General features: G+C 33.4%; 1 protein-coding gene across 1 annotated transcript; it reads left to right on the forward strand.

Moving 5' to 3' along the window:
• Positions 1–193: 193 nt before the first annotated feature.
• LOC106099346 lies at positions 194–27,018 on the forward strand. The gene is made up of 8 exons (XM_013277868.1): positions 194–749; positions 19,871–20,110; positions 22,009–22,153; positions 22,402–22,537; positions 25,174–25,273; positions 25,437–25,521; positions 25,728–25,879; positions 26,147–27,018. The coding sequence occupies exons 1-8, from the start codon at positions 399–401 to the stop codon at positions 26,432–26,434; spliced, it is 1,497 nt and encodes a 498-aa protein (XP_013133322.1). The 5' UTR covers positions 194–398; the 3' UTR covers positions 26,435–27,018.
• The last annotated feature ends 13 nt before the right edge of the window (positions 27,019–27,031 follow it).

The following is a 27,031-nucleotide window of genomic DNA, read 5'->3' on the forward strand; positions in this document are numbered from 1 at the left end:
TATTATAATGATAAATAAGAATCAATATCAATAAATAAGAATATATTGAAAACGTTTAATGTCTCCAATAAGGCGAATTTTCAAATTCATTTTTCGATGGGAAATGGGAAACCAATAAGTTGTACGAATTTTGCAGCGTCTGCACTTGTAGGGTGTCGTCAGGGGGCGAGTGCAGTGTTGCGCGGGCGCAGCTCACTCGCCGGCTCGCTTCACTCGTTCGTAGACCGTCCCAAGAGGCGCGCGTGTCTCCCTTTTTTGGACGCCTCTAGCCACGTGCCCGCCATCTCAACCAGCCCCTCCGACCCGACCTTCCGCGAATCCGATTATGGGGCGATAAGATATTATTTAGACGAAGATCCGCTTCTTAAAAAATTCGCGAGTGCAGTGTCTGGATTGTTATGGAAAATAGCGCCTTGATACCAGATACGATGTATACGAAATCGGACGCGTTGAAAGACGCCAGGGACTTGACGAAGAACTTGGTGGGTGGTGATTACGAGCGACAGTATAAAGAAGAGAAGAACTGCAAGGGACGAAGGAGATGCGTTCTTTTCGGAGTGTCTCTTGGTGTGTTGGCTGTGTGGCTGGTCGCGCTGACGTTGGTCCGAGAGATCCAGCTGCGGCGTCTACGGGGAGAGGTAGACCAGCTCACCGCCAACGTGATCGCGCTTTCCGCTAACGTCATGTCGCTCAATCAGAAGCTCTCGAATAATCGACTCTTCAATGAATTCAAAAATCTCGAGGACACGGTGAGTCTAACCACTTGTTTACTTTCGACCTGACGTCAGCTAGCAGTTGAAATAGAACGAAATGACACGTGCCGAATAAAATTTATTGATATGCTTGTTTACAACATCATTGACATTTTTATTGCTTAATATATTTAACTTCAAACGCAATGAAAAACATCAGAACAAGTGCCAAGTATTGATAATGTAAGAATCTGAATAAGTAACTATAATCAGTATTCCAGTTTAGAAGAATGCGGCGTTTAATTTAAAGGTAAACAAAGATAATGTACGCGGTAGGTGTTTTAATGTCAGTAGATTAGGTGCAGCATTGGCGCCGGTCCGCCGGTGTAACGACAAGCAAGCCGGCAGCCGTGTTCTGCCCGTACTCGGCCGCAATTTACGTAACAGTCTAAGTATTTATTGTTAGATAACGCACTTGTCTCGGCCAAGGTTCTATCATCAGGCACAGTAATTACTTTCAATTGACTCCGCATGGCGACTTCTCGTTAAACATCTACAATGTGCTATAAACATTATGGTTGTTAAATTAATAATAGCTTTAATTCTTGCGTAATAATAGTCATGACATCGGCGCCTAGACCAAGACTATTTTTTTCTGTAAATAATCTTAGGTTGCAATCCAGAAATATTACGTTCATTATTTACTGATGTTTGTGTGTTCTAGCCCATTTATTTATCGTAAATAAATAAAGTTTTAAATACCTTTAAAGCAACATATTTCGCTTAAAAATAATTTATTCTATTTCCTTCGACGTAACGATTTTAGTTCGTCCCTTTGCTCTAATGAAAAGGGACACCCACAGGCCTAATAGACACGTCCGACAGTTACTTTGAACGTCTAATCGGGTAAATCGATTAATGTGGGCTCCATTTAATTAAATAATAAGCGATCGGACGTATAGATAAGGTACAAAGCGTGGGGTCGTAAGGCCGAGCTTAGAACAGGTTTGGTTCGCGGAGGAAACCTGTTACAAATGTAAACAAAAACGAATCTCCTCATCCGCCGTCCGCCGTCGGTCGCCACGAGACCAGACATTACGTAATCACTAAACATAGCCTTCGTAGTGTTATTGTCGAAATTCTGCACAACTTTCGTCGCATGTTATGATCAGTTTTTCAAATTCCTCCTTCAATTGCTTCTTTTTAAATTTTATGTTATAACTAGATTTCGCCCGCGACTCCGTCCGCTCGGAATTAAAAAAAAAAACAAATGCAAGTAGCCTATGTGTTCTTCCAGACTATCCTCTACATCTATGGCCATTTCCATCAAAATCCTTTCAGCCGTTTAGGCTACAAACTCTAACAAGCATCCATCCATCTATCTAAATTTTCGCATTTATAATATTAGTATGATTAGTTTGATTCTAAAGCAGACAAATGCGTATGCATTATTTCTGCCTTCGATCCATCATTACTTCTTCTAAGTCAATGTCTCTTTTCCTGACATACTGTAGTATATTACATTTCTCATTAACATTTCAGTAAAGAGGTTCTATTCTTAGATTGAATGCAGTACATAGAACTACCAATCAAAGTTAGGTACTGATATATAGCAAAGATTTCCGCGATTTCTAAGAAATATAACCACTTTCAGGTACAATAAGTAGGTCAGAAAACTACTGCTAATGAATAATACAAAACATTTGTATTTGTGGTTCAATTGTTAAAGCGGACTTTGCGCAAACAATGGCTTAGAAGGTAGATATGGAAAAAACTCAGGTATACACCGCACCTTGTTCCTATATTACAGTTTTACATTTTCAAACTTTACCGATATAAAAAGTAGTTCTTTAAATGATACTCTGATATTAATAGTAGTTAAAATTTCTTGCTGTAAATAATATTCTATTTAGTTAAGTCGTCTAAATAAAAAAAACCACATACCTATGACTATCCATAGTCTTACCGTGACTTATCGTTGTAACACAAAACGTAGTGTTTTCCCTGTTTTCTCTAAGAGAATAAAAAAAGTAATAATATTTACAAAATACTGGAAATCCCAGGTTTTTTGAACTAAACAGGTGCAAAACAGTATCTAAAGTATAAAGGTCTACAAACAGATGTTTGTTTTGTAATGATTTTTTGTACCATAATCCGCGAAAGGGATTTAAAGTTACAAGTTGACTGAGATTAGATCGGAAGTATCGAAGCCATTATGCTGTCATCTCACCATTCTTGCTTTTGTTATCTTGTAATATTCAATATACTTGTGTTGTGTCGATTGAAACTGGTTTCCATCGATTTTGTGTTACACTTCGTGAATTGAAGCCGTTGAAGATGCGGGCCGCTCAAATATTGAATGATTAAATGGATAACAATACATGTTTAGATTGTACAATCTGGCAGAAATACTTACGATGGATTATAAACGTGTGTTGCAGCGCTTTTTAAACCAATAATTAAATTTACTTTTCCATTTAATTCTATTATCTAAAACTCTATCCACCCTTTTAGGTGAAGATCGTGAGGTTATGTTACCTTTTTTGTATTGCTAAAATAAACCGCGACCTCAAACCAGCGATGAAAGATAAAAGATATACGATACGGCTATTATGTTATACGTCTAATTTTACCCTTAAGCTAGCCTTTGTGTTTCTCCTTTGAAAGAATACACGAGCAGTAGGCTGTTAAGTTGTTATACAATGTTTCACGTTATAGCCAGACTTTCATTATGGACGAACATGCGTTAAATATAGGTCACAGTAAATATAAAACCTATCCCAATTAAACCTTATCTTAGAGATCGCTGTTTTTGTAATCAGTAATTAGGCCGTTGAATTAATTTTTACACGCATATTTGATGGTTACTTTAGTTCCTGTAGTCTACTTCTTTTATTAAATCTCAACTAATCAACTACTTTAACCAATTGATAACTATTTCGTTATGAGACGATCCATTTCTATTATAAAGTGTCAAGGAATAAATATTGCATACTTTTTATGACATTTTCTATGATGCCACAAGGTTGAAACAATATAAATGTCATACATGTACGTGCTTTGTGTTACAATGTTTAATGTATATTTACGACTTTTGTTACAACAGGCATAATATTGATCAATGTAAACGTTTATTGCTTAATATGAGAGCTGGGTGGAAACTAATTTAACATTAAAAATGTATTATTCAAATATACAGATTAAATATATTCGTGAACTAGCTGTTGCTAGCGATTTATCCCGCTTAAAATAAAAAATAAATAAAAAAATATAGCCTATGTTATTCACTGTTAGCGTAGCTTTTCAACGGTAAAAGAATCTTTGAAATCGGTTCAGTAGTTTTTGAGTTATATTAATATACAAAAATGCAAATCTTTCCTCTTTATAATATTAGTATAGGCAGGTGTTCAGGAGTTGATGTTCGTTGTAACATAGAGATGTATTATGTAGTACGTTTACATTGTTTTTATTTACTTTGTTCATTTGTCCTCTATCTATAAATACGTAAGTTTGTCATAACGTCAAATGATAATGATATATGTATTTTGATTATGGTATTATTTGTTAATTTACCATTGTGTGGTTCAAATACGTTTATTTGTTACTAATGTTTATCATTCAATGTAAATTTCGTGTTGCAAAGCAGCCGACATAATTTGCAAATAATTTGACGCGAACATATGTCAAACCGGACGTGTAACTGGCAACCCAGAGTGATTTAATGGTTACAGTTATTTAGTGTAGACTAAGGGAGAGAGACTTGAAACAATTAGTAAGGTATACATGAGTTTCATTAATATTGATTATTATAACAAATTAATTTTGACACCTACGATAACGTTTTTTCTCGACTTATTGAATCTCTTTGAGTTCTATTTTAATAGGTGTTTTATTACTAATTATGTCGTAAGCTTACGCGACAAGAAATAACAATGGAGTCGTGAAATGAATTCACAGAGAAATTGGCCGTGGTCCAGCCACGTTTGTACAGTTTGGAACGAGTCTATATTCGTTCCATGAGACTTTATTGTTGACCACCTAACACCTACTGGTGTTGCTGTTACGTAACTTAAACAGCGCTCAAACAGCACGTATGTAAATATCATTAAACTTTCTTTTATAGCTACCGGTTTGAAAACATTTAACAAAACGAATACTTACTTTAAAGCATAAATAGCTTACCTAAAGAAGCTACAGATATTTCCAAAAACCTGATAGCATATTTTTAAATAACGTAATTAGTTTACAAAAGTTAAATAAACATACTAATTATAATAACAGATTAAACTGTATCATAAACATGAATCTGAAAAGATAAATATGATATTTGTTTACATGCTGGCCGAAAATACGGATAACCATAAACATGTCAGTTTTAAAGATGATTAAAAATATACAAGGGCCAGTATGTAAACCTCTTTCGTGGCGTAATGATGTTTTAAATATCGTGGTACCGAGTGGTTGGCGATGGGCTATTAAAAATTAATGATACTCGCCGCGTATCCGTTTCACAGGATGTTTAAAATCTCACGATCTGATGAAAGCTTTATTGTAAATAGCAAATTGCTCGATTATTAATTCTCGCTCATTGGAATGAATATCGCGTTTCATCTTCAAAATTAACGAAACAATTTCGTGCTCGGAGAGTCGCGGGGGAATTAGTGGAGGGCCTTGACATTTTCCAAGGATTCAGACTAAGGCCATACAATAAACAATTGTATCCTATTTCATTTTGTTTCGTAATCACTGTTTTGATTTTGTGATTCCACTTGAAACCCGAGGAATCACATTTATATTTTCGTTAGATCGTCGATTTAAATGCGAGACTTTGATTTTAAATTGTTTTCGGTTAAATTGGTTGATATTAAATATATAAACATATTCTATTTTTAAAAAGTATGTTGATAATATTTCCGAGACCAACGCGATATGCCAAAAATATGGCTACAGAGCGATGACATTAGACAAAGACCTTGAAATGTAGTTTCGTTGTCATAAACTAACCATTTGGCAAACATTTGTTCCAAAATTGGCTGTATGATCAGTATATCTATCTTCTTGTTCTTATTGATATTATAAATGCCAAAGATTAAATGGGTTGATGGATTTTTGTTAGTGTTTATAGCCTAAACTGCTGAACGAATCGCAATGATTTTTTTTTTTAAATTCCACTCGGACTTAGTCGCGGGCAAAAGCCAGTACCTATATAATTTCACTGCGTTGTGGTTTGGAGTGTGGAATGCAATTGGCCTTATCCTTGTATATCTTAGTTTAAGCTCCTTCATTTATTTTATTCCCGGATTACGAAGCAGCTGAGGTAATAATATATTCAATTTATGATTCCTTTATACGAAACGATATGTGTAATCGATTTTTGTGAACGTACAGCGAAATCGGATTAACTACAACCGTATATGGTGCTGCGGATTGACAGCTTTGCGAGCTATTTGTGAAATTTTAATCTGCTCGTATCATGCTGTAGGAGAGATAAACGGTAAATTATATTGCCACATATTGTTTATGCACATTAAAAAAAAATTAAAGTCCTTTTTGCATGAACCTTAGTAAATTCTAAACAAATGTCGTATATTTTCCATCTAAATAGCAATGAATTTGAAGACAATTTTGCGATTAAGGAGGGAGTGATGACTGAGATGACGTAAGATAAATTCACCTGGAGGACAAAAATCCATTGCGCCACCCGTTTAGGAATAGGATAAGTAAGGGAGGATGATGTTAGTATGCAACAGAAAATGTTGTTCACCTATAGTCTTCTACCCTTGAGTGTAATGTGAAAATTACAAACGCGTATGCGTAAGAAAAGATAATGCGTAGGAGTTGAAATCGAGTTCGTGACCTGTGAGATGACAATTGCAGTCGCAGCGCCTACATGTGTGACTCGACAATGTGTCCAACAGAAGTGGTCATAGTCACTCCTAATTACACTGGACAATGACCCCTGCCCGCATCACTAATGCAATTTATCTAACACCGGTAGAAAAACAGCATTTGAGTGTGTACAATTTTCACTCTTATTTCACATATTTTTAACACAATAAAGCTTAAAATGGTATACAATTAAAGTGAACTGAAAGCTGAAACGTGATGTATGACTTTTAAAAACTCAGAATAAATTGGATCGTGTCTGTTGACAATTACCGCGTACGGTAAACGCTTGGTCCCGTTTTAATTAAGGCTTTACCGGACTTGACTGAAATATTTTTACTCAAAAATAAAGTTTTAACAAGCTTTGAGTAATACACGACTTTTTTCCGTTGGGTTTTCATCTCAGGAAAACTGGTAAGAAAATATTATGTCATCTCTCTCATTACTTTTGTAAAAAATAGAGACTAAACTATGTTACACTACAAGTGTTACGCGGAATTTTACGGTAACGCGTTAGTGTATTTAAAGACATGCAAAGGTCGTGTCGGCGTTACAATTGTGTCTTCCAGGAATAGGCCCCTGAGCTCACCGAACGTTAATTACTGAATGCATCGTCCTATCCACATTAATCAGAGCGTATTAAGCCGCTTACATATTCGGTCCTAGGAGGAACGAATAGACCGCGCATGACTGTACGCACTGACCTCAATACACCGACTTTATATACTGAAAAGGTGATTATTCACTTAATATTAGTAAGGGTAACTATGCTTGATTATACTGGTACTTGATTTATCAAATATGAATATTTTATTACCAATAGACTTCCCAGGTATACTAGCTTCTGGCTACGCATCCTTGTTTGACCATACACAACATATGACAGCAGAAAACTACAAACCAAGTTATCGTGTAGCGATGGTCACGTAAATATCTTTTTTTACATAAAAGAATAGTTGGCATGTATATAATGTGAAACTGACATGCTATCAAGTAATAAAATGGTTACAAATAGATGCTAAAATATCTCATTTTAATCAAAATTCCAACTTCAATGTGTAGGGGTCGTAAAGCAAATAATAAATACTCGGGTACGTATTGCGCGGCAGGTTGGCAGGCAATAATATCCAATACTCGACTGATTCTGACATTCCGCAAATGCGTTCCTTCTATTTTGGGACCATAACTGGGTTACACAAGGTTTGCTCCTTGTTGATTTGCGTCATTTGAATGCACCTGTACGCCATCTATGTACAAATAGTGTCATAATTAAAAAAAGTAATTTATTGTGACGCACCTTTTCAAACTGTTTAATAGTTTAATAATAAAACATGTGGTTAATGAGATAGTTAAGGTTATTATTCATTCGTAGTTTAGTCACGATTCCATTTTGACAGCCTGTTAAACTAACGATTTTCGTTTTTGGAAAATTTTATAACCTAAAATTGTTCACGTAAAGTCCTTGATAATATTGTCATTTATGTAATTTTACTATGTCATGAATACTCAAAGAGTGTTTCTACCTTTTACCAACGTTGTTATTTTTAATTATAGTACAAAATAAGCAGAGCACGTTTCTCTACGTAATAGACACCGTGGATTGTTAGGAACTTCGATGAAAGACGAGAAGTCTCTACTCTAAATAGTGCTGTTACTCTTTTAACGTAAACATTTTTAAAAATAATTCAGTCAATATTTCATCCAATGTAACTTTAAATCTTACACATATAAATACGAAAGTTTAGATTAATAATTGTATGGCTGTTTGTTTAGATTTGTAGCTTAAACTACTAAATTGATGTCGATGAAATTAGATGAGGCTTGTCTGGAAGGCTACTTACTGTTGGCTGGTTTTTTTTTATTCCAAACGACGGAGTTGCGGGTGAAAGCTAGTGTTTAAATAAATGTAGAAAATGGACAACTTTGGTGTGTGACAAACTAAAAAAATAAACTTAGGTAACGAAATTTTAGTCTTTTTAAGCCTTACAGCTTAAAAGTAAAAGATATTTGGAATGTATCGGTAATTTAAATATCGATAAACCTTTAACTGTAAATTTCACATCACTAGCGATAGGGTCGCTTCAATACTAGATACCTATTTCAGGTAGTTCGCTGTAGGAATGACTTATAATGTTTACATTAACTTTGTTTACATTCTGCCAAGTAACTCTATACTTAAGGCCACGTTCGGTACAATGGCTATTCCTTTGTAATTAACCTGGTGACTTGTAGCTTATATTTTGATTTGTTATTTCAGTTCTAAGAAAGCGTTTAATAGAACAAAGCTTTGAGACGTGGACTTTGGACGTTTAAGTTACCATTTCCATATATATACATACATATGAAGCATTTTGTAATTATTTTAATGGCATAGTAATACATTAACGAAGTTAATGGAAATACAATTAACCTCTTGGGTTAATTGTTAATTGGTTTGTTTATAAATGCGATTTCTTATAAATGCAGTATTTATATTATCTGTATTAATGTCACTGCTTAATTACAAGGACAATAATTAAAACATTATTTAAACATATTGCGTACAGAAATATTGCTTTATTTTTTAAAACCATTTAATAAATATAACATGGAAAAAAACACGAAAAATGGATTTAAATCAATTTCTAAATTGTTTATAAAAAAAAAACTGGCGCCATCTACTTTTAATACAAACATACTGCCAACATTACAAAAGTAGAAGTCGATTTAAAAGAAAAACTACCGATTTAAAGAAGATTTTAGCCAATAATTTTGTTTTGAAGTCGGAATTTGTCAATGGTAATAAAATGTACGAGAATAACTGAAAGTTTTATAGCAGAACGCGAGGAAGGATTAAAAGTTTTATTGCGCAGTAAATTGACGCTTTTTGCAATCAAGCTTTCAATGTTATTTACAACTTATTTTCGTATACCTTAGTAGGCCTTGGAAGTGCTCGTTAAAATGTCATCGAGAACTAAGAGTGGGCGAGAGCACTTAAATGGCATAAAGAGAGTTACTTTCAGGCTTTGTTTATTTATTGATACATGACGTGGTAACATTCGTTACGGTGAAGTTCAAAGACAAAGATTCGCATTTGTTTTTGAATTCCTCAGCAATAAAAGATTGCATTGACACTAGATTCCTTTAAATCGGCTCTCGAGTCAACAACTGAATTAGCAGCTTACGGCTCAACACGAGGTACTGTGACTAGGAAAGTCGACGCACCGAGAACTGTCCAGATTTTCGCAAATCGCACCTTTTTGCTGATATGAAGCTGATATGCGAGCAGGTACACTAATCTGCTTTTCCCATGCGGACCAAAAGATCGCATGTGTATAGTCTACTGGTAAACGAGAGTACAATCTCTAAACAAACAAAATGTTATCCACGACTTATTTTGGCGAGATCTGTAGGTTCATTCAATTCATGAGTTCTATAATTAGCTGCATAATTATTTTTATTCAACAACGCATCTGTATCCTCATTTACAATACTATTGATATCAGTAAAATAATACAACAGTCTGTTTGAATACATATACAATACGACGGATTTGTAATTTTATTTGTATTAAATTTTCACCAGTGTTTTGTCCTAATATATTTATCGGCTTACTCATTATGTTTGCCTCCAGTAAACGCAAAGAGGATTATTTGGCTGCGGTCGATCGCGTTCCGAGAACACGTCAGTTCCGCCAATTAGTGTGTACTATGTGCACCGTGTGGTTATAGTTGATAAGTTACTTATTCATTAACATTTGACTCATATAATTTAATTTCTTAAATAACATTTAAAATCAATCTCTGTTAGCAACTAGCTCTTAGTTTAATAACAGTGAAATCATACAAATTTACAACTAGCAGGTAAAAATGATTTGTTACAAAGAAAACTATTCATAACTGCGCAGATTATTCCAAAGACAATTGTTAAAACGTGCTCTTACAAATTTAGTAGAGCCTACTATTGTTTATACACGTTTTGCTAAATTATTATTCAACAATGCTTAAAACCGAACGTTAATTTAGGGCGACATAGTTATATATATTAGTGAATTATATGCTTAAATAATTTCTAAATAAAGTGACGAGCGCCTGAAGCCGACATCAAAGCCCTATTAAGTTGTATTCAACAGAGTATGAAGGCTTCATAACTTTAGTGCTTAGTGCGTCAAGTTATTTCAGCTTTATTGAACGAGATTAAAGTTCAGAACCCGCATGTAATGGATTCAGTCTAAGTATAGTAAACAAGCTTGTCTCATTTTAAATTCAGTTAACAGACAACTTATTTAATTTGACGTGACGTGGAATTTAACAATATTAAGCTCGGGAGATAATATCATTAAAAATAACGTAACGAAGGAAGTAGAGCTAAAAGAATTGTGTGAAGAAGATCTGGAAATAAGTTTTTTCGCTATTGAAAAGAAAAAGACAATTAGCTATCACCAGGTACTGTTAAATCAAAATAAGTGAGATATATCACTATGAATAGAATAAGTTTATTTACAGCCATATTAAATATCCTATTTTTATTGGTTACTAATATTTTTTGTTGACAAAATCCGGAATTAATTTCTTACAGAGAGCTAAACACATTTTCTAACAACTAAAGTTCCTAATAGATAAGTATCATACAAAATATGGCCCTACTTGATTTAAATGTCGTGTGTATCTGGTTCTAGAAGCCGTGGTAGTGGTAACCAATTCTACAAGTTCTTAAAAACACAAGTTTAAACACGTATGTAGATTTATAATTAAAATGAAGAAATATATGCAGTCATGCATCCTGTTGCATAAAACATTATTTTCTTCACACGTATGTCATTGATAAAACATAAAAGTTTTTAATTATGGTATCGATTAATCGAATATCCACGTTTCTCATTCAGAAATATCTCGATAAATTATTCGTTGGAGAGGAATGGAAGGATCGTCTGCCGGCGACGTGTTCTGACTGCCGACTTGCGGAGGTATTATGAAAGTCCTATAAGTCATTCCTACAGACGACACGTACTAATCTCCTTGAATATATTACGTATTGAATATAAGCGAATGTATCATTTCAAGACGAGTAACTCCTTTGACATCACTAAATCAAACGTAATTTTGTATCTTATTGCATCATTGATATATCTTTTTTTTAATTTTTTATTATTAAAGGAAAAAAAAACATAACCTAAAACTAATTAGACATGAGTTAACTTTCTGTTTGCTGTAATTTCTACGAGTAAGGTACCTCTCAAGTGTATTATTACCGACTTTTGTGTTACAAGAACTTTATTATTTTCCAATACATCGTTTCTCACAATGTTATTATTTCTGAGTAATAAAACATTCCGGTTTTCGTTACCATTGGTGACACCCACGCGTTTGTGTTTTTAACAATTTTATTATACGAATATTCTAATAATTTCTCATACATTTTATGTTATTCGTGACCATTTTATTTTTTATTTTAACTTAATATTCCATATGAATCTATTGATTTAAATGTAATTAGGTTTTAGACTGCACCCAGACAGATAGCCTAATATGGCTTCGAATGACTAGACTTGCTTCAGTCGTGTTTGTAAAACCTATTAATATATCAAATAGTTGTGAAACTGAATTTTGTGCATAATTTTAATTTTAAAATCTTACATTGGTACATAAAATTCGGCCGTTAATTAATTTAGTAGAAGAGGTTATGTGTAAAAAGACGATTTAGGTGCGTCCCAAACTCTCCGACGACGGCTATCACCACGGCTTTCTCTTGATATATGAGTCAATGTTTACTATTTAACTATAAACATGTAACATTTTCCGAGTACTTTATATAAATACTGGTGAATTTTAAAACAAATTAAATGAAATAAACATTGGCCAGTGATTTCTGGCATACATCCATGTTTCATTCAGAATCTTTATAATATCGGTAACCGGATTGGCGTTGGCCCAGCGCGGACCAGCTGCGCCTGTTTACAACGTGATTACATTTTAGGACTTTAAGGTAAACAGAGTCATCAACTAACCAATTTTCTAGGTGGAATTTTCCAATGTAAAAGTTTTAGGTTGTAAAGTCCAACTAGAGAGATCCTTAGACTATGTATGTACGATTCTGTAACAAGAATAGTAGAAGTAGTAATATGAATAAAAGTCGATAATAGAAGTATTAACATCGTTACGTCTGCGTCTTTTTTATTCTTTAGTTTTTCTACATAACGTCAGCTGTAAAATTATAAAGTTTTTTCTAAATTCTCATTTTAACTAATGCTAAATCAATTGTAACGTCCATCATGATGTAAAATGAGGTTAAATATTAGGAAGGAAATGTCAGCCGTCGCTATTTATACAAGAAATATTGCCTCTGTAATGGCAAAGTTAATTTTAGGTTAAATGTCAAAATGCATTCTATGAACTGCATATTTTTTATTTAGTTTTATTTACTCTCTTTACCTTGAATGTACATTTTTCTGTTGACCTGATTAATTAAACGTTATTTTATTATGCTTCATCGGAATGTTCCTTTTCATGTTTGTAACCGGACTAGCTCACTGACATTGTAATTCATGTCAATTTATAAAAGAACTTAACTCCAATTTCAATTCAATTTAAATACGTTAACAAAAACTTTACTCGAGGCTTCGTATTGGCACTTGAGTTTTAATTATTTTTTATTACAATAAAGATTATTCAATTAAATGCACAATCCCAATGTGTATTACTTTACAATGAAATATATTTGAAGCAGTTCGCGAAGCGGAGTGTAGGAGTGAGCGCAAAGGTCTAATACTGCAGCTTTTATTTCAGTAATTTTCCAATCAATAAATAGTTTTCCAATCAATTTAAAACGGCGTCTATTTAAACAGTTCTCCTTCAAATGCGGATACTCGGAATTCTTATTTGATGCAAAAATAAATTTAAAAGGTATCATAACCCAATTTGATGCTTAATGAAGTTTGTGCTGACCCAGTAAATCAATTCGGTGAAAATTGGGTCGGTTACCAATTTGCCAGAAATCAGAAATACGAAGAGTAGATATTTTACGAGGATTTGCAGAGATAATTAAAGCATTTTAAGGCGTATTTAACGCAAAAGTCGAATTACCTGAAGTAGTTTTAATGCATGAAGTCCAGCTATCTCTATATGTTTCAAAGACGGGAACTTCCTGCAATTGCGAATGTTTATGGGCAGTGGTCGCTTTCCATTTCGGTGGATTCAGGTGGCCGCTTGCTCTTTTGCCACCTCATATTATAAAAAAAAGCTTTAGGAAGGGGAGGGGGCAATTACCATTAGTAATGTTGTACTTGAAGTGATTTGCATATACTTTTTACATCTTTAGATTCTTTCGGGGCTGCCCCGCCTTATTCTCCCCTCCCTGGTGATGCCCATGATAAATTACTTTGATTTATAACAAGTCATATTAACATTTTACTGCTTTAGTAAAGATTAAAAAGTATCCCAAGTCCCTGCTCCCATTAAATTACAGTCGCTCTGATAGGTCGCGCTAATCTCTTTTCCAGGTCGTCTAGCCCTAACGACCAGCAAATTGCCTCCAATCCATTTACTCACTACCTCGAGATCGTTTCACTAACACGGGTCATTTCTCAATATTTCCTCGTATTTTCAAACTGTAAACAGGTCACAACTGAAACGAGTTATGTATTCGCCAAACATATATATAAATATTTTGATCTTAGTTCATTGATCCCGAACGCAGTGGCCCGAAAAAACAAAGAGTGACGGTTGTAAACTGTGATTTAGTGGCCGACGTCCAGGGCCGTACTCAATAATCAAACATGTACATTGTAACGCAACTACAATCTATACGAAATAAGGAGTGAATATAAGTCCAATAACAACTGAAGAAATGTGCATTCTAAATTCTTACAATACTATTTAAGATTAAAATATTAAAACAGCTCTAAAACTATCAAAACGAACAAGTATTATTAAAACGGTATGTGTAATAATTAAAAGTCAATTTCAAAATCATTCAAGTAAAAATATCCGCCTTTAAAATACTCCTAAGTCTGTCTCTGTACTTGATAATGGTCCAAATGAGTTTATTTACACATCGATTGTTCATCGAAGCAAAAGAATCGTATAAATCTCGAAATGGACTGTAAATAAAAAACTCAAACAGCCGAACGCGATCGCGAATAACTTATCGAACAGCCGTCGATGGATACGACGCGCGTCAATCGTTTTATTTGCATTTAATACTCGCACCCGAATATAAGCAATCATTTATCAAAACATGCACATTAAATTTGCTTTAGTATGCGTATAATAAAATGTTGAGAGTTGCGGTTGTGCTAAGTATTTGGTAAAAGTATATAAATTAAATCTCATGATTGTTTTGTAATTCCGAGATGAGGAATAAATTATGGAAAACACATCGAAAATGTTTATTAGAATATACCCTGGTTTTTAATATGTATGAGACGAAACTGACAAATCTGTATATCGACTCTATTATTGTTTTTTTTTTTCTTGCGGCAATTTTTTCTTTTGTTTTTTTAAAACACACATTTTTTTTCAATAGAGAAGCACATTTGACCTATTTATTACTTTGTTAAAAACTTTCGACAGTTTTTATTTTGAGATTCGAAACTACAATAAATTATTACTGCATACAAATACGAGTTAAATATATTAGCATATGCACTTTGCGTATATCAATGCATCAATAATCGAGATTGAAAAACAAATCTTATCGAAAAGTTTGCACATCTTTAAAAATAAACCATTTCAAATACCGCACTTGAATTCGTAAGAAATGCCTGCAGCATTTCCACATCGTCGAAATGTGACCAGCGGTCCGTCCCAGTATTGCGTGGGAGGACATTTATTTTATAAATATTTTGTATTAATCCTGTGTTTCTGAGGATAATATAACACAGTGGTGCACTACCTTTTGATATCAGCCCAGTTTGTTTTTGAGTTTATGACACAAGTATACAAATTCTTATTTATAACTAGTACGGACTGTAATCCGTTTATACACATAACCCCACAGTTAGCGGTAGGTAGCGAGCTTATCACCACCTTAAAGCCGGCAACGCACCTACAGTTCCTCTGGGTTCCTTCTAGATGTCAATGGGCTTAGATGAACATTTGGGTGTTCTCGCTGCTCGTTTCCGAGTTCTCTTCTATATGAAAAAAAAGTTCTTACTTCCATTACCAGAGATATCATAGCCATATTTTGCAAAGGTTATAATTTTTTAAGCTATCAATTAAGAAAATATGCTTTATTTATTGCTTTGACCAAATCTAACTGTACTTGCTATATCCGTAATATTAAAAATTTAACTTCATGAGAAACAGCATACGTTACTTTTAACGCTTCGAAAAGACGTGGGCGTATTGCACAGAGATATTTAATATGAGAAGTGGCAGATGTTTTCCAAATGGGGCTAAAAGATGTGACAAGTAATCATATATCGCCGTCACTTTGACTGACATGCAATTTCAAAATGAATGTCGTTTTTTATGCTTTTAGTCAAAGTTAAATGGCTTTTGTGGTCAATAATATATGGGTAAATGTCGTGTTGGGATACTGATCACTAATTGATTTCATATCACTGGTACAGTTTGATTCCTAAAAACGTGTTGTAAAGAAATATAAATTTAATATGGCAAATTTATTGTTATAAACAACTATATATGCACTCCTAGAATTAATTACAATTTAAAATTATAAGTAACAATACATAATAGTATAAATAGTTTCGTAACTATATCTTTAATTTTTAGACACAACTATTAATTTTGAATTTTAAAAGGTATGGCCAGTCTAAATGTTCGTATCACTGCACACTTTAGTTTGAGAAATAGACTTGTAACGTGCCGGCTGTCACAACCAAATTAGACTTTCCAAACAGATTACGAATATATATTGTAACATGCTTTTGTTCTACGTTTCCGAACTCGTTATAGAAACGTTTATTTGTAAGATTAATCCCGTCGTCTCAATCTTATCGGATTCTCGTCTCGCTGGGGAAATTCATTATTGGGGACTCGATTGCCTAATTCCTCGACGGAAAGTATTTCTTTGTCGTTATATTACAGAAAAAAAAAAGAATTGCTTATTTTAATTTCTTGTCAAATAAAGTAAGTTTTCTTGCAATTTAATACAGTAAAGTTTGTGTTTATCCTATCAAACGCAATGGTTTATTTATTTAAGTAACTATTAATTAAAATAAATATTGGTTAAAAGTTTGTATACGTCTTTGAATTCAACGCTATCTCAATTCGACGAACATTCAATGAGTAATCTATATACGGAGAAATGATTACCTTGTTTGTTTGTACAAATTCAAACTTGCTTATGATGTGGCAGATTTGTTGTGTTAAAGTAATCGACCATAAGAGACTTACGTCCTTAACACAAGAAACAAAAGATAAGGTAATTTTAAATGGCGTTAATTATGTGACAAAAATACCTCTCTTACGATAATTGTCATATTAACAGATAAAAGTTTCGCATATAGATTATCCTTCGACCTTTTAAACAAATCGATAAACAACCGAGTGTTTGAGTTTTTCGAGATATCAATAAAAATGAAGAATGTACATTTAAGAGGCAATAATCTCGTGCAAACAAAGCGAAAAGCGTTCTATCGTTTGATTTTTACACGCGTCCGTAATAAATGTTCTTTCTATTCAATAATAAATTCAATAAAGTGTGCTCGGAACATAAAAGTTCAGCCTCGCTCCGGATTGCTATCAAATGAAACGGTTACAGATTTATTTTTAAAACAAATCGTTTTATGCCTGCTGGGCTTTAACCTGGACACTGAGGAATTTATTAGGGCTGCAGATGTTTATTGCAAAAATATTTTTTCATTAGTTTAAAAAAGTATGTATATAAACTTTCCAACGGATTTAATACATTTTTGAATGGTTCGATGCCGATGTGATATCCAAAAGATATTAAAATGTTGGATTTTCAACTTTTACTATAATTTTGAGTTTAGGATTTATGATTAGATGCAGTTTCTTAAGTCACCTGAACGATAATGATAAATGTAAATAATGATAATGTGTTGTAATAATTATTACAACACATTATTTTATTTTATTTACGGAACATTAAGGCACCAACGATGTACTCTATTTTAAGCACTAATTCAAATGTTATATTCAGACAAGTATTAAAGCAAGTGACAGCCCTAATATAACTTTTTTGGGTAATTCTTGTGGCTTCAAATTTTAGAGAGAAGAAAGCAAAATTACCTACCACGCATGTGATGTTAATAGGTGTTATTTGCGTCGGTTTAGTATTTTTAAAATCAATTTAATTGATACGTCTGTCTTCTTGAACACTATTTTTTTTTTGGTGAAAGTTTTCGAGGCGCCGGGTATCGATCCTGCTACCTCTCGCATGCTAAGCGAGCGTTCTACCATCTGAGCTAGCGCAGATGAACACTGTATTTAACATCTTTCATTTTGTTTTTTCTTTTAAGATTTCATTGAAAAAAAAAACATTAGTTATGCCTAATGCGTTCCTTAAGAGCATTACTGAATTTTTAACGATTATTCGAATTTTTTCTAATGCTTTGTTGATACCAAAATGAACACGAAAGTTGGCGTAATTGTGTCGTAAGAAATTTTAAATTTGTTATTCGTATTTCTGTAATAATTTTTGTTATCAAAGTTGCGTCACTAATGGCCAGTTTCCCAGACTCGTTTAACCATTCGGTTGTGTTTTTGGTTAAGTTAAATGAATTCTTGCAATGCGTTTCCGAACTATGTAACTTGAGTTATAACCCATTAAATTTAATTTAACCTAACATTAATGAATCACTAGTTAATCATACTAATGTTATAAATGCAAAAGTTTAGATGGATGTTTGTTAGAGTTTGTAGCATAAAAGGCTGAACGGATCTGGATGAAATTTGGCATAGATTTAGAACATAATGTGGAAGCACACGTACTTTCATTTGTTTATTTTAATACGCGGACGGAGTCGCGGGCGTAAGCTAGTGATAAAATAAATGAAAACCTCAGCAACCAAGCATAACTGGACAATAAAAATATTACCTACGACATTTGATAAAAATATTAGGTACACCGTCTTCGTAAACAAGTATATCATATTCCAGATCTTGTTTTGAACCTCCATTGTTAGTTACTGACGAAGCATACTCTCATATTTCTTTATTCGATACCTTTATACCTCGATGACATACTTTGTTGTGTTGATGGACATGAAAGGATAGATCTAATTGCTATGTTGCCATTAAGACGTACTGACTGCATAAGAGTTCCCTGAGATTTATGTTACAACGCGTATCCAGTACGTACTTTAGACATGTTAATGAATTCGCATGTTTTTTGTTACGTTTTCTTTTTCTTTGTACTTCAGGTACGTCGTGTCATTTTACGACTAAATTATTCTTTTGTTAATGCTTTTTTACTTTTAAATATTACTGTATAGTAATATAAGTCGAGATAAATTTTTATTTAATCCAAAATAATCCTATTCAACTTATTTTGTCTCTTTGAACATAACTCTCGGGGATCTGTTTACCTGTGTACTTCGGCCGTGATTCTGCATAATGTATAAGGATCGGGTCAGCTTTTTGTTGATAATAAATAATTTGTTTATTTTTACATATTTGCATATTACGCACAAAGTTACATAAGCCACATCATTATACATTTTAGGTTACTTTACAGTTAATAATGAACGCAATTAAATAACAAACGTCCGAAATAATCTTATAATTTAAAATTTTAATTAAATTTTACATTTATCATTATCCTTTGTTTATTTTCTATTAATTAATGTCTGAAGGGCTTTTAAATTAACAGATTAATAATTAGTTAAAATTTAAGATAATTTGTTATTTAATATAATCTTTTATTACTATTTGTATAGCCAATAGTTAAACTAAGGCAGTTTTACATTTAAAACTATCGCATATTTTTATTCATATTTTAGTTTATACTAGCTGTTCCCGTGCGGCTTCATCCGCATGAAATTGTAAAAAAAATATTTTATTGTTTACATTTGTCAAATTATCAATAGCAAATGTCAAAATTACATCACATGACATGACAAACCTTAGAAATCTTTCTTTCTTGATGTTGACAGCAACTTATGGTCTCTTTCCCACATTAGAGTTTTTATCCAAAACATTTACGCCATAAGTTTAATGGCGTGATAATATAAAGCCTAAAGCGTTAAATAAGTTTAGGGCTTTTTATTTAAAAGAGAATTATTCAAAAATATGCTGCAATTTCTGACATGTTAGGTAACAAACAACTTTGTGATTACGCTTTATTATAATAATTTGGAGTATATATATAGATTTTTTTTTTCACAGATATACGCAGACGAGGATCAAGATGGCAACTTAGTTGAAGATATAACTGTAGCGACTGATAAAAGTGATGAAATCAAAGAGTCTGAAAAGAAGGGGATCTATTCTCCGCTGAACAAGCTGCACGGTCTGACGGTGCTCGAGGATGACGCGCAGATGGCTGACGACGAGGACATGTATGACGGAGATGAAGACGCCGAGAGCGGGGACTGGTATCCCGATTATTATAAACAAGGCCCCAAGGTAAAGATTCTAAATAATATTTTTTTTTATAACATAAAGTGGCAAACGAGCAATCGGCCACCTGAATCCACCAAGATGGAAAGCGACCGCTGTCCATAAACATTCGCAATTGCAGATGCGTTGCCTACCCTTATCCGACGGAGGAGGAGACGCACATAAAGAGGATATTTTCCTTCCCATCCTTTCCTCTCAAGAAGGCGTGGAAAGGGAAAGGGACTAAAATTAGGCCTCCGGCACCACACTCATCAGACGAAACGCGGAATTGCTTCCACTTCACGCCTGTTTTCTGTGTGGTCGTGGTATTACACCGGGCGAGCCGGCCCTGTAGTGCGAAGATGTTAAAGCGGACTCTACCACTGTTAACAATGGTTACAATCGTAACTTTATATCATCTGAACTATTATAAAGAGAAAATATTTGTATTTTTGTATGTGTTGAAATTACCCAAAAACTACTGGGTCTATTTAAAAAAATCTGGCACTATTTAAAAGCAACATTCAGTACACTATATTTTTTAATTTCACGCGTACGAAGTATCAAGCAATAGCTACTCTTTAATATTCTCATCTTCGACGTCATAATTGCTTCATAAAGAAAATAATGAACGCAGCAATTTAATTTAGTTTTAAAAGAGACGTTTTGAAAAATATCGCTCCTTGACATATTTCTGTGAATGATATAATAATTGCAAAATAGGGATTACATTGGCAGAATCCTAACACGAAATAATAATTTCAATTTATAATTGAATCTGTGTTTATTTCTATTTGACCTGTTTGATAAGATAAAATATAGCAAAGTATAAACACATTACTTCCTATCATACGTTGAGTTTAATTTAAAATATAATTAACTAACTACAACATATATTTACGTACGGTTATTAGAAAAAAATCTTTTATGTTTACAATTCATTCAGCTTTTTTCCGATTCAAAAGACGTCAAGGTTGAAACTGCTGGATATTTAAAAATTTTACGACTCTGAGTTCTATTTGTAAAAGTGGCTATGGATTAGATTAATATATTGCTTGGGCGGAAGATTATTTTTTCTGTTTTCAATCCTAAGTTACTCAGAGATGATGTACTAGTCTAATGTTGAATAAAATTCAGAAAAAAAGTCAGTAGTTTTTGAGTTTGTTCGTCACAAACATACTGAAATACAAATCTTTTCTCATATTCAATGTTGATTCATTGAGAAGTTATCGAATCTGAAAATAGAATGTGGGACACCTGGTTTCTGTTTGTGGTTATTCAATGGCGAATCATAGATTGAATTGCGGGATGACGCAAATGCGGTTTGGACGTTACGTTTGCATACGTATGCAGGCGGGCATTCAATTTGTGATATCACGTGCTAAACAAATCTATTTGCAAACTATCGAATTCTCTGCTGCGCCATTTGTATTTTCCATCTATTTGTATGGCTTCTCTCGCGTGAAAATAAATTTAAGATCTAGGAATTAGCAATTGAATATAGCTAAGATAAAAATAATTTCGTGAAATGTGCTCCATTATCTTCAGTTTTTAGTTCTCTTTACCACATTTACACTTTTCGTTTCGTCCCATTTATTTTCCTTTCGCATGTGCTTAGGACAGACGATTTTTAGTCTGTTTGCCTTTTAAACCATGATACTTTTTGCAAAAGACATTTAATTATAATTTAGTCGACAGCATTTCGACGTGTTTTGTTTTGCTTTTAATTCGTGTCTCTGCCTCAGAACTAATTATCTTAATTACATTAAGTCTCGGATTTTCTTTTGTAAATTAAAAACATATCTTTATAGGAATTAAATTTTTAATAAGTAGTTTTATAATAAAGCCTGTACTATAATATTTTTGTTAATCGGTTTGATAGAATTTCTGTTGAAATTAGATAACTAAAATAATTGTTATCTTAGATTGGGACAACGAACATGGTGCGCCTAAAGCCCGAGGACTTCACGGACGCGGTTGTACCTGCAGACAAGAAAAGGCAGATCCCAATCTTCAACATCACGGAGATGAAGCGTCTGCTCAACGAGAACCCTGAGCTTACCGACATTGGTAAGTACACATGTAACTTGCAGCAAACGGCAGCTCAAAACTTCCGCCACGGTTCTTTTTTGTTTTGTCAAATTGACTACTAGAGATTGATGAATTTTTTTTTGTTTTAAAATGTAAAACTGAAATTCAAAGAAAATAATACCGACTTCAAAATAGTTTAAAACGAATGCACTAAAAAGTAAAACAATTGCGTGTTCTATCTTGTCTATATTGTTATTTTGTACTCGGTATCATCTAATTCGTACCAGATTTACCAACAATGAAGATACCAACTAAAGCAGCAACAGAAGAGGTCCGAGTGAAGCGCAGCGTGTTCCCTGATGCAGCGGCGGACGCCATCGCTGAAATGCCGGTGCCGAAGATCATCTCCAAGTCAGACGACCGGTGAGTACTTAGTTTTTATATCTATTATAATAGTAGTACAAGTAAAAAGGAAGTGATGCTGATATTTATTGAAAAAAAGTAAAGATTAACATCGGAGAGTTAATAGTTATAAATCTAAAGCTTAACAAATTCGCAACAACTCCAATGACCTAATTAGAATCCAAATTAAGAAAATGTATTACAAAAGAGCTTCAAACAACATAATAAAAATGGCGTTTCAGTCATCTTTACTGCCTATAAACCTCAAAAAACAGTCATTAACGAATGTAAATACACGTTCATTCTTTACCTCTAACGACACATCAAAACTATTTTTTTTGCACGCTGTACATCCATCACAGAAGCATAGCTGTAAGGTAGAGTAAGAGACAAAGGAAATTTATAATGCAATGTACAAATAGAGGATATCAGGTGAACGTACTATCGATCGACCTTATTCAAACTACATGGCGACATTATACTGAGTAATATTTATAATATAGTTAGTCTTACAAGAATTACTAGATGCGATGCTATTGCGATTAATTCTACTGCATGGGTATAAAAATAACAAAAAAGATGTGACATGACAGCTGCTGTAAGAAAAGCATCTCTTCACTATATTTCAACAATGACAGGGGGCGCTAGTGATCTGTCATTTAGTTTGACATATGTCAAATTGACATGTCATATTAGCAAGTTCATTTTTACAAAACAAAAGTATACAATCCCATGAAGTTAGTAAACCCTTCTACTGGCAACATTAACCAATATACAGACTAAAGGCATACGCACACCTAAAACTAAACTATCGCACGACTGTTTAGTCGCGCTTTAGAGGTGCGCATACTACTCGATTTGAAGTCGAGTTAGCTTCGAAACAATCGACAACCGTACAACTGTTTTGCGATAGTTTAGTCATAGGTGCTCTAAATAGAATTTTTTTTAAATGTTAACACTCGTGTGTAATCCTTACCTAAGGTATGCGACCACAAGTATCTGGTTTCCAAGTGTCATCAAGTGTTGGATTACAATATTACACACGGCGATGTTTGCTATAAATATTATCTACGTGTGTGAAATATCAATACGTATAAAATGTATTATAAGCACTGGAATTTACCGATCCCTTTATTGCTAAGGAAAATTATAAGCAAATATACTTGTAACCATAGATGTAATGTTTGCGTCAAAGTAAGAATAAAACAAAACACAGCTTTTAATAATCTGTCGTCAAAGATTAGGTATGTCTACAGAGGTATAACAGCTTACTCTCCCTTTCCCTAGTAAATAATTATTTACGTTACGCATTTACCTCATCTATTACGCAATTATTTTATACACAGCGAAATAATAATATTAATAACGACAATAAACAGTTTAGTTTAAAAATGACAATAGAAAATGTAATCATAACCAACTTGAGAAATAAGTACTAAAATTACAACGTTAGTGACATAAGTAATCATATGAAAGTTATTTATCCACCAACTTAGAACATTTATCATAATAAACCACTGGGAAACTGGACTAAATCTCTTACCGAATAGGTTCTATGGATATTTTTATCCATGAAAATTTAGCCAAATTAATTTAATGTTGGCGGTTAGGCCTTACTGCCTACCTCGATTATATTAATGGCTCTTTTATATTGATATTCTTGTCTCAAATTACTTTGACTTTTTGACTTAAAACTTTTGAAAAAAAAAACTCATTAGGAATACTTAACATTATTAATTATAAACTGGAAGAAATGGAATAAAAGCCAAACTTGATTTTTAAGGTTAGAAAAAGTTTTATAAAGAACAACATTTTAGTTTTAAAAATTGGTCTAAAACATAAAAATAAAATCTTTTTATGGAATACAGATTATGTTGCCCTAGAAGAGAAAGTCAAAGAAATACTATATTTTTTAAAAAATGTTTATGATAAGAATTTTTACTGTGACCAGATTTTACGTTTTCTTTCTCCTGGATTAAAAATAAAAATTTCCTTTATATTTACCTTATTAATAACGATGAAAGGACGTTGTATTTCAATATAAGCCTTTTATAAATATAAATTGAATTATATTTTCCCTCTTTCTAGTGAAGCGAAGCAATTTTTAATAACCCAGCGCTCGCTCCGTTTTCAAAGAGATTAATATCATAAGTTAAAATCTCTCTCAGAGCATATTTTTTCATTGCGTCCATTTAATAAAGGTAACGTAAAATACCAGTTCACAAAGAGAACTATATATTTTTAATTCACGAGAAAATTTTATAAATCAATTTAATTAAAATTTTCTTTTTAAGCTATTAAAGCGTATGAAATTAAAATTAATTTTCAAATTATATAAATACTAGTTGTTAAAAAAATATTCCATTTACCTTGAAGTTCTTACAACGTAGAACATTTTTGATTTCGACAAGAAAATAAATGATTTTGTTTCAGACAACAATAACAAGATTTATTTTGATGTAGAAACAGGGACAATATGACTAATATTCCCCACGTGTTCACAATATAGGTCATATTACAACATAAATCTTACACACAACTTACAAATCAAGGTCTGTTACGACATAGCAAAATATATTTACTTCTAAAATAAAAAGATACATGTTAAGTGTAATTAAAGCCATAAAATCAATAAAACATTAGGCTTTTTGTTACAGTCGCAAAATGAAAAAGTTCATATCAAGCACAGATTCATCCATAGCTGACAAGATGTCTCTACACACGGTCACAAGAACTGCAAGAAACAGCGAAGACGAGGTATGAGTATTAAAACAATCGCATATGCCCTAATAAATAGAACAAGAATAAACCATCATTTCATACTTCAATCCATATGTCAAGTTAACACAAAACTGTCCAATTATAGAGTTTTATGTCCAAGTAATTTCTAAGTGTTAAAGTTTGTAACTTTATTATTTAGGAAGGACGCAGGAGACCATTCATCGCCGCCCACTTCCACGGTAACACGTCCCATCTGAACCCGGAAATTCATGAACATTACAAAGGTGAGAACTACAACTCCACAAGTGTAAACACAATTATATAAGAAAAAGGAAATATTTATCGATGAAAATTACCACTCCACAACCGCTAATAATATACGAAATAGCTGTTGCATATGACTTTGTCCTTTGAAACCAGAAAAAAAACTGATCAAACACGTTAATGCGTCATGCGTCGTCAGCCGATTAACCATTGTAATATATTGTAGGTAATGGTCTGGTGAGCGTGTCCCACGACGCGCCGCACGACGTGTGGTACCCCTCGCCGTGGACACTCGCCTCCCCGCACCCGCGGCCCACGCTCACCCGCGCCGGGCACGTGCACGTGCATCATTCTGGTGTCTACCTCGTCTATGTTCAGGTCAGTTATAGAAACTTCTAGAGAAACATTAAGAGTTAGGGTTGTCCCTTCCTCAAGTACTAGGGGATTTAGAATTGATTTTTTTTCTAATTGGTTGACCTTATGTGTGATTACAAAAGATAAATAAATATATCTGGTAATATAGCCAGTGATACCTCATACATTAGACGAAACGCAAAAATATAGAGAAGGTATTCCACCACTAATAGTTTTACAATATTGTCACGACCAACAGACTAATGTGATAAAAATTATGTCCCATAACAGATTTACTATCTGGATAGCCACGACGTGATATCATGGGTGCTGCACCGTACTAACCGTGGTACTGAAGGCCGCGAGACTCTCCTGCAGTGCGCGCAGTCCGCGCACTCCCCTGAGCCCCTCGAGAAGCCGAACTCCTGCTTCTCTGCCGCCGCTCTCTTCCTGCGCGCCGGCGACAAGCTCGCCGTCAGAAACACCGGCGGCAATAGACACTCGCTCATGCAGCCCGAGAAGAGCTTTATAGGTCTTATTAAATTGGCCGACGCCGAAGAACCCAATCAAGAGCTATAATTTCTGATGTGTTTCTAAAATCTCATTTCTTGCCTAAAGCCGCCGCTCCTCAGGCGCATAGTGATACGTTCTTTAGTCAGGAAGTGCCATTGTTAATGCGAATCAAATAAATCGTCATTCGATTTAAAATCATTAATTTTATGTTTATAGATAAGCTTAAAACATTTCTGTTTTTGGAAAACTTAGTTTTTATAACTATTTTTATTTTTTCAAAGTGTAAATTTACATTGAATACGTAAATTCAGATATCGCTGTGTGTGATACGTTCATAGTTCAGCTTAGTTTTATATAAGCATGGAATTGATAGTTTAGGCTTTTGATGTTAATGAAATTTTCTAATACGTAACTTAGTTGATAGTCGCTCGTATTTGTACAATGTATTAACCGATGTGATACATTGAATCTGTTATACCATTGATATTATAAGTATAATGTTACAGTTATTCATAATGTAATTTATTTTTACGTTTTGTAATTCATTTATTACGGACACGTTAAGTCATAACATTTATTAAGGAAAACGCAATCTGGTATTGGCAATAATGAATTTGTGTATGTCTACCAATTAAAATTATATAAAAATTCAATAATTTGTCT

Source organism: Papilio polytes, unplaced genomic scaffold (genome assembly GCF_000836215.1).
Source record: "Papilio polytes unplaced genomic scaffold, Ppol_1.0 DF824135.1, whole genome shotgun sequence".
Lineage (NCBI taxonomy): Eukaryota > Metazoa > Arthropoda > Insecta > Lepidoptera > Papilionidae > Papilio > Papilio polytes.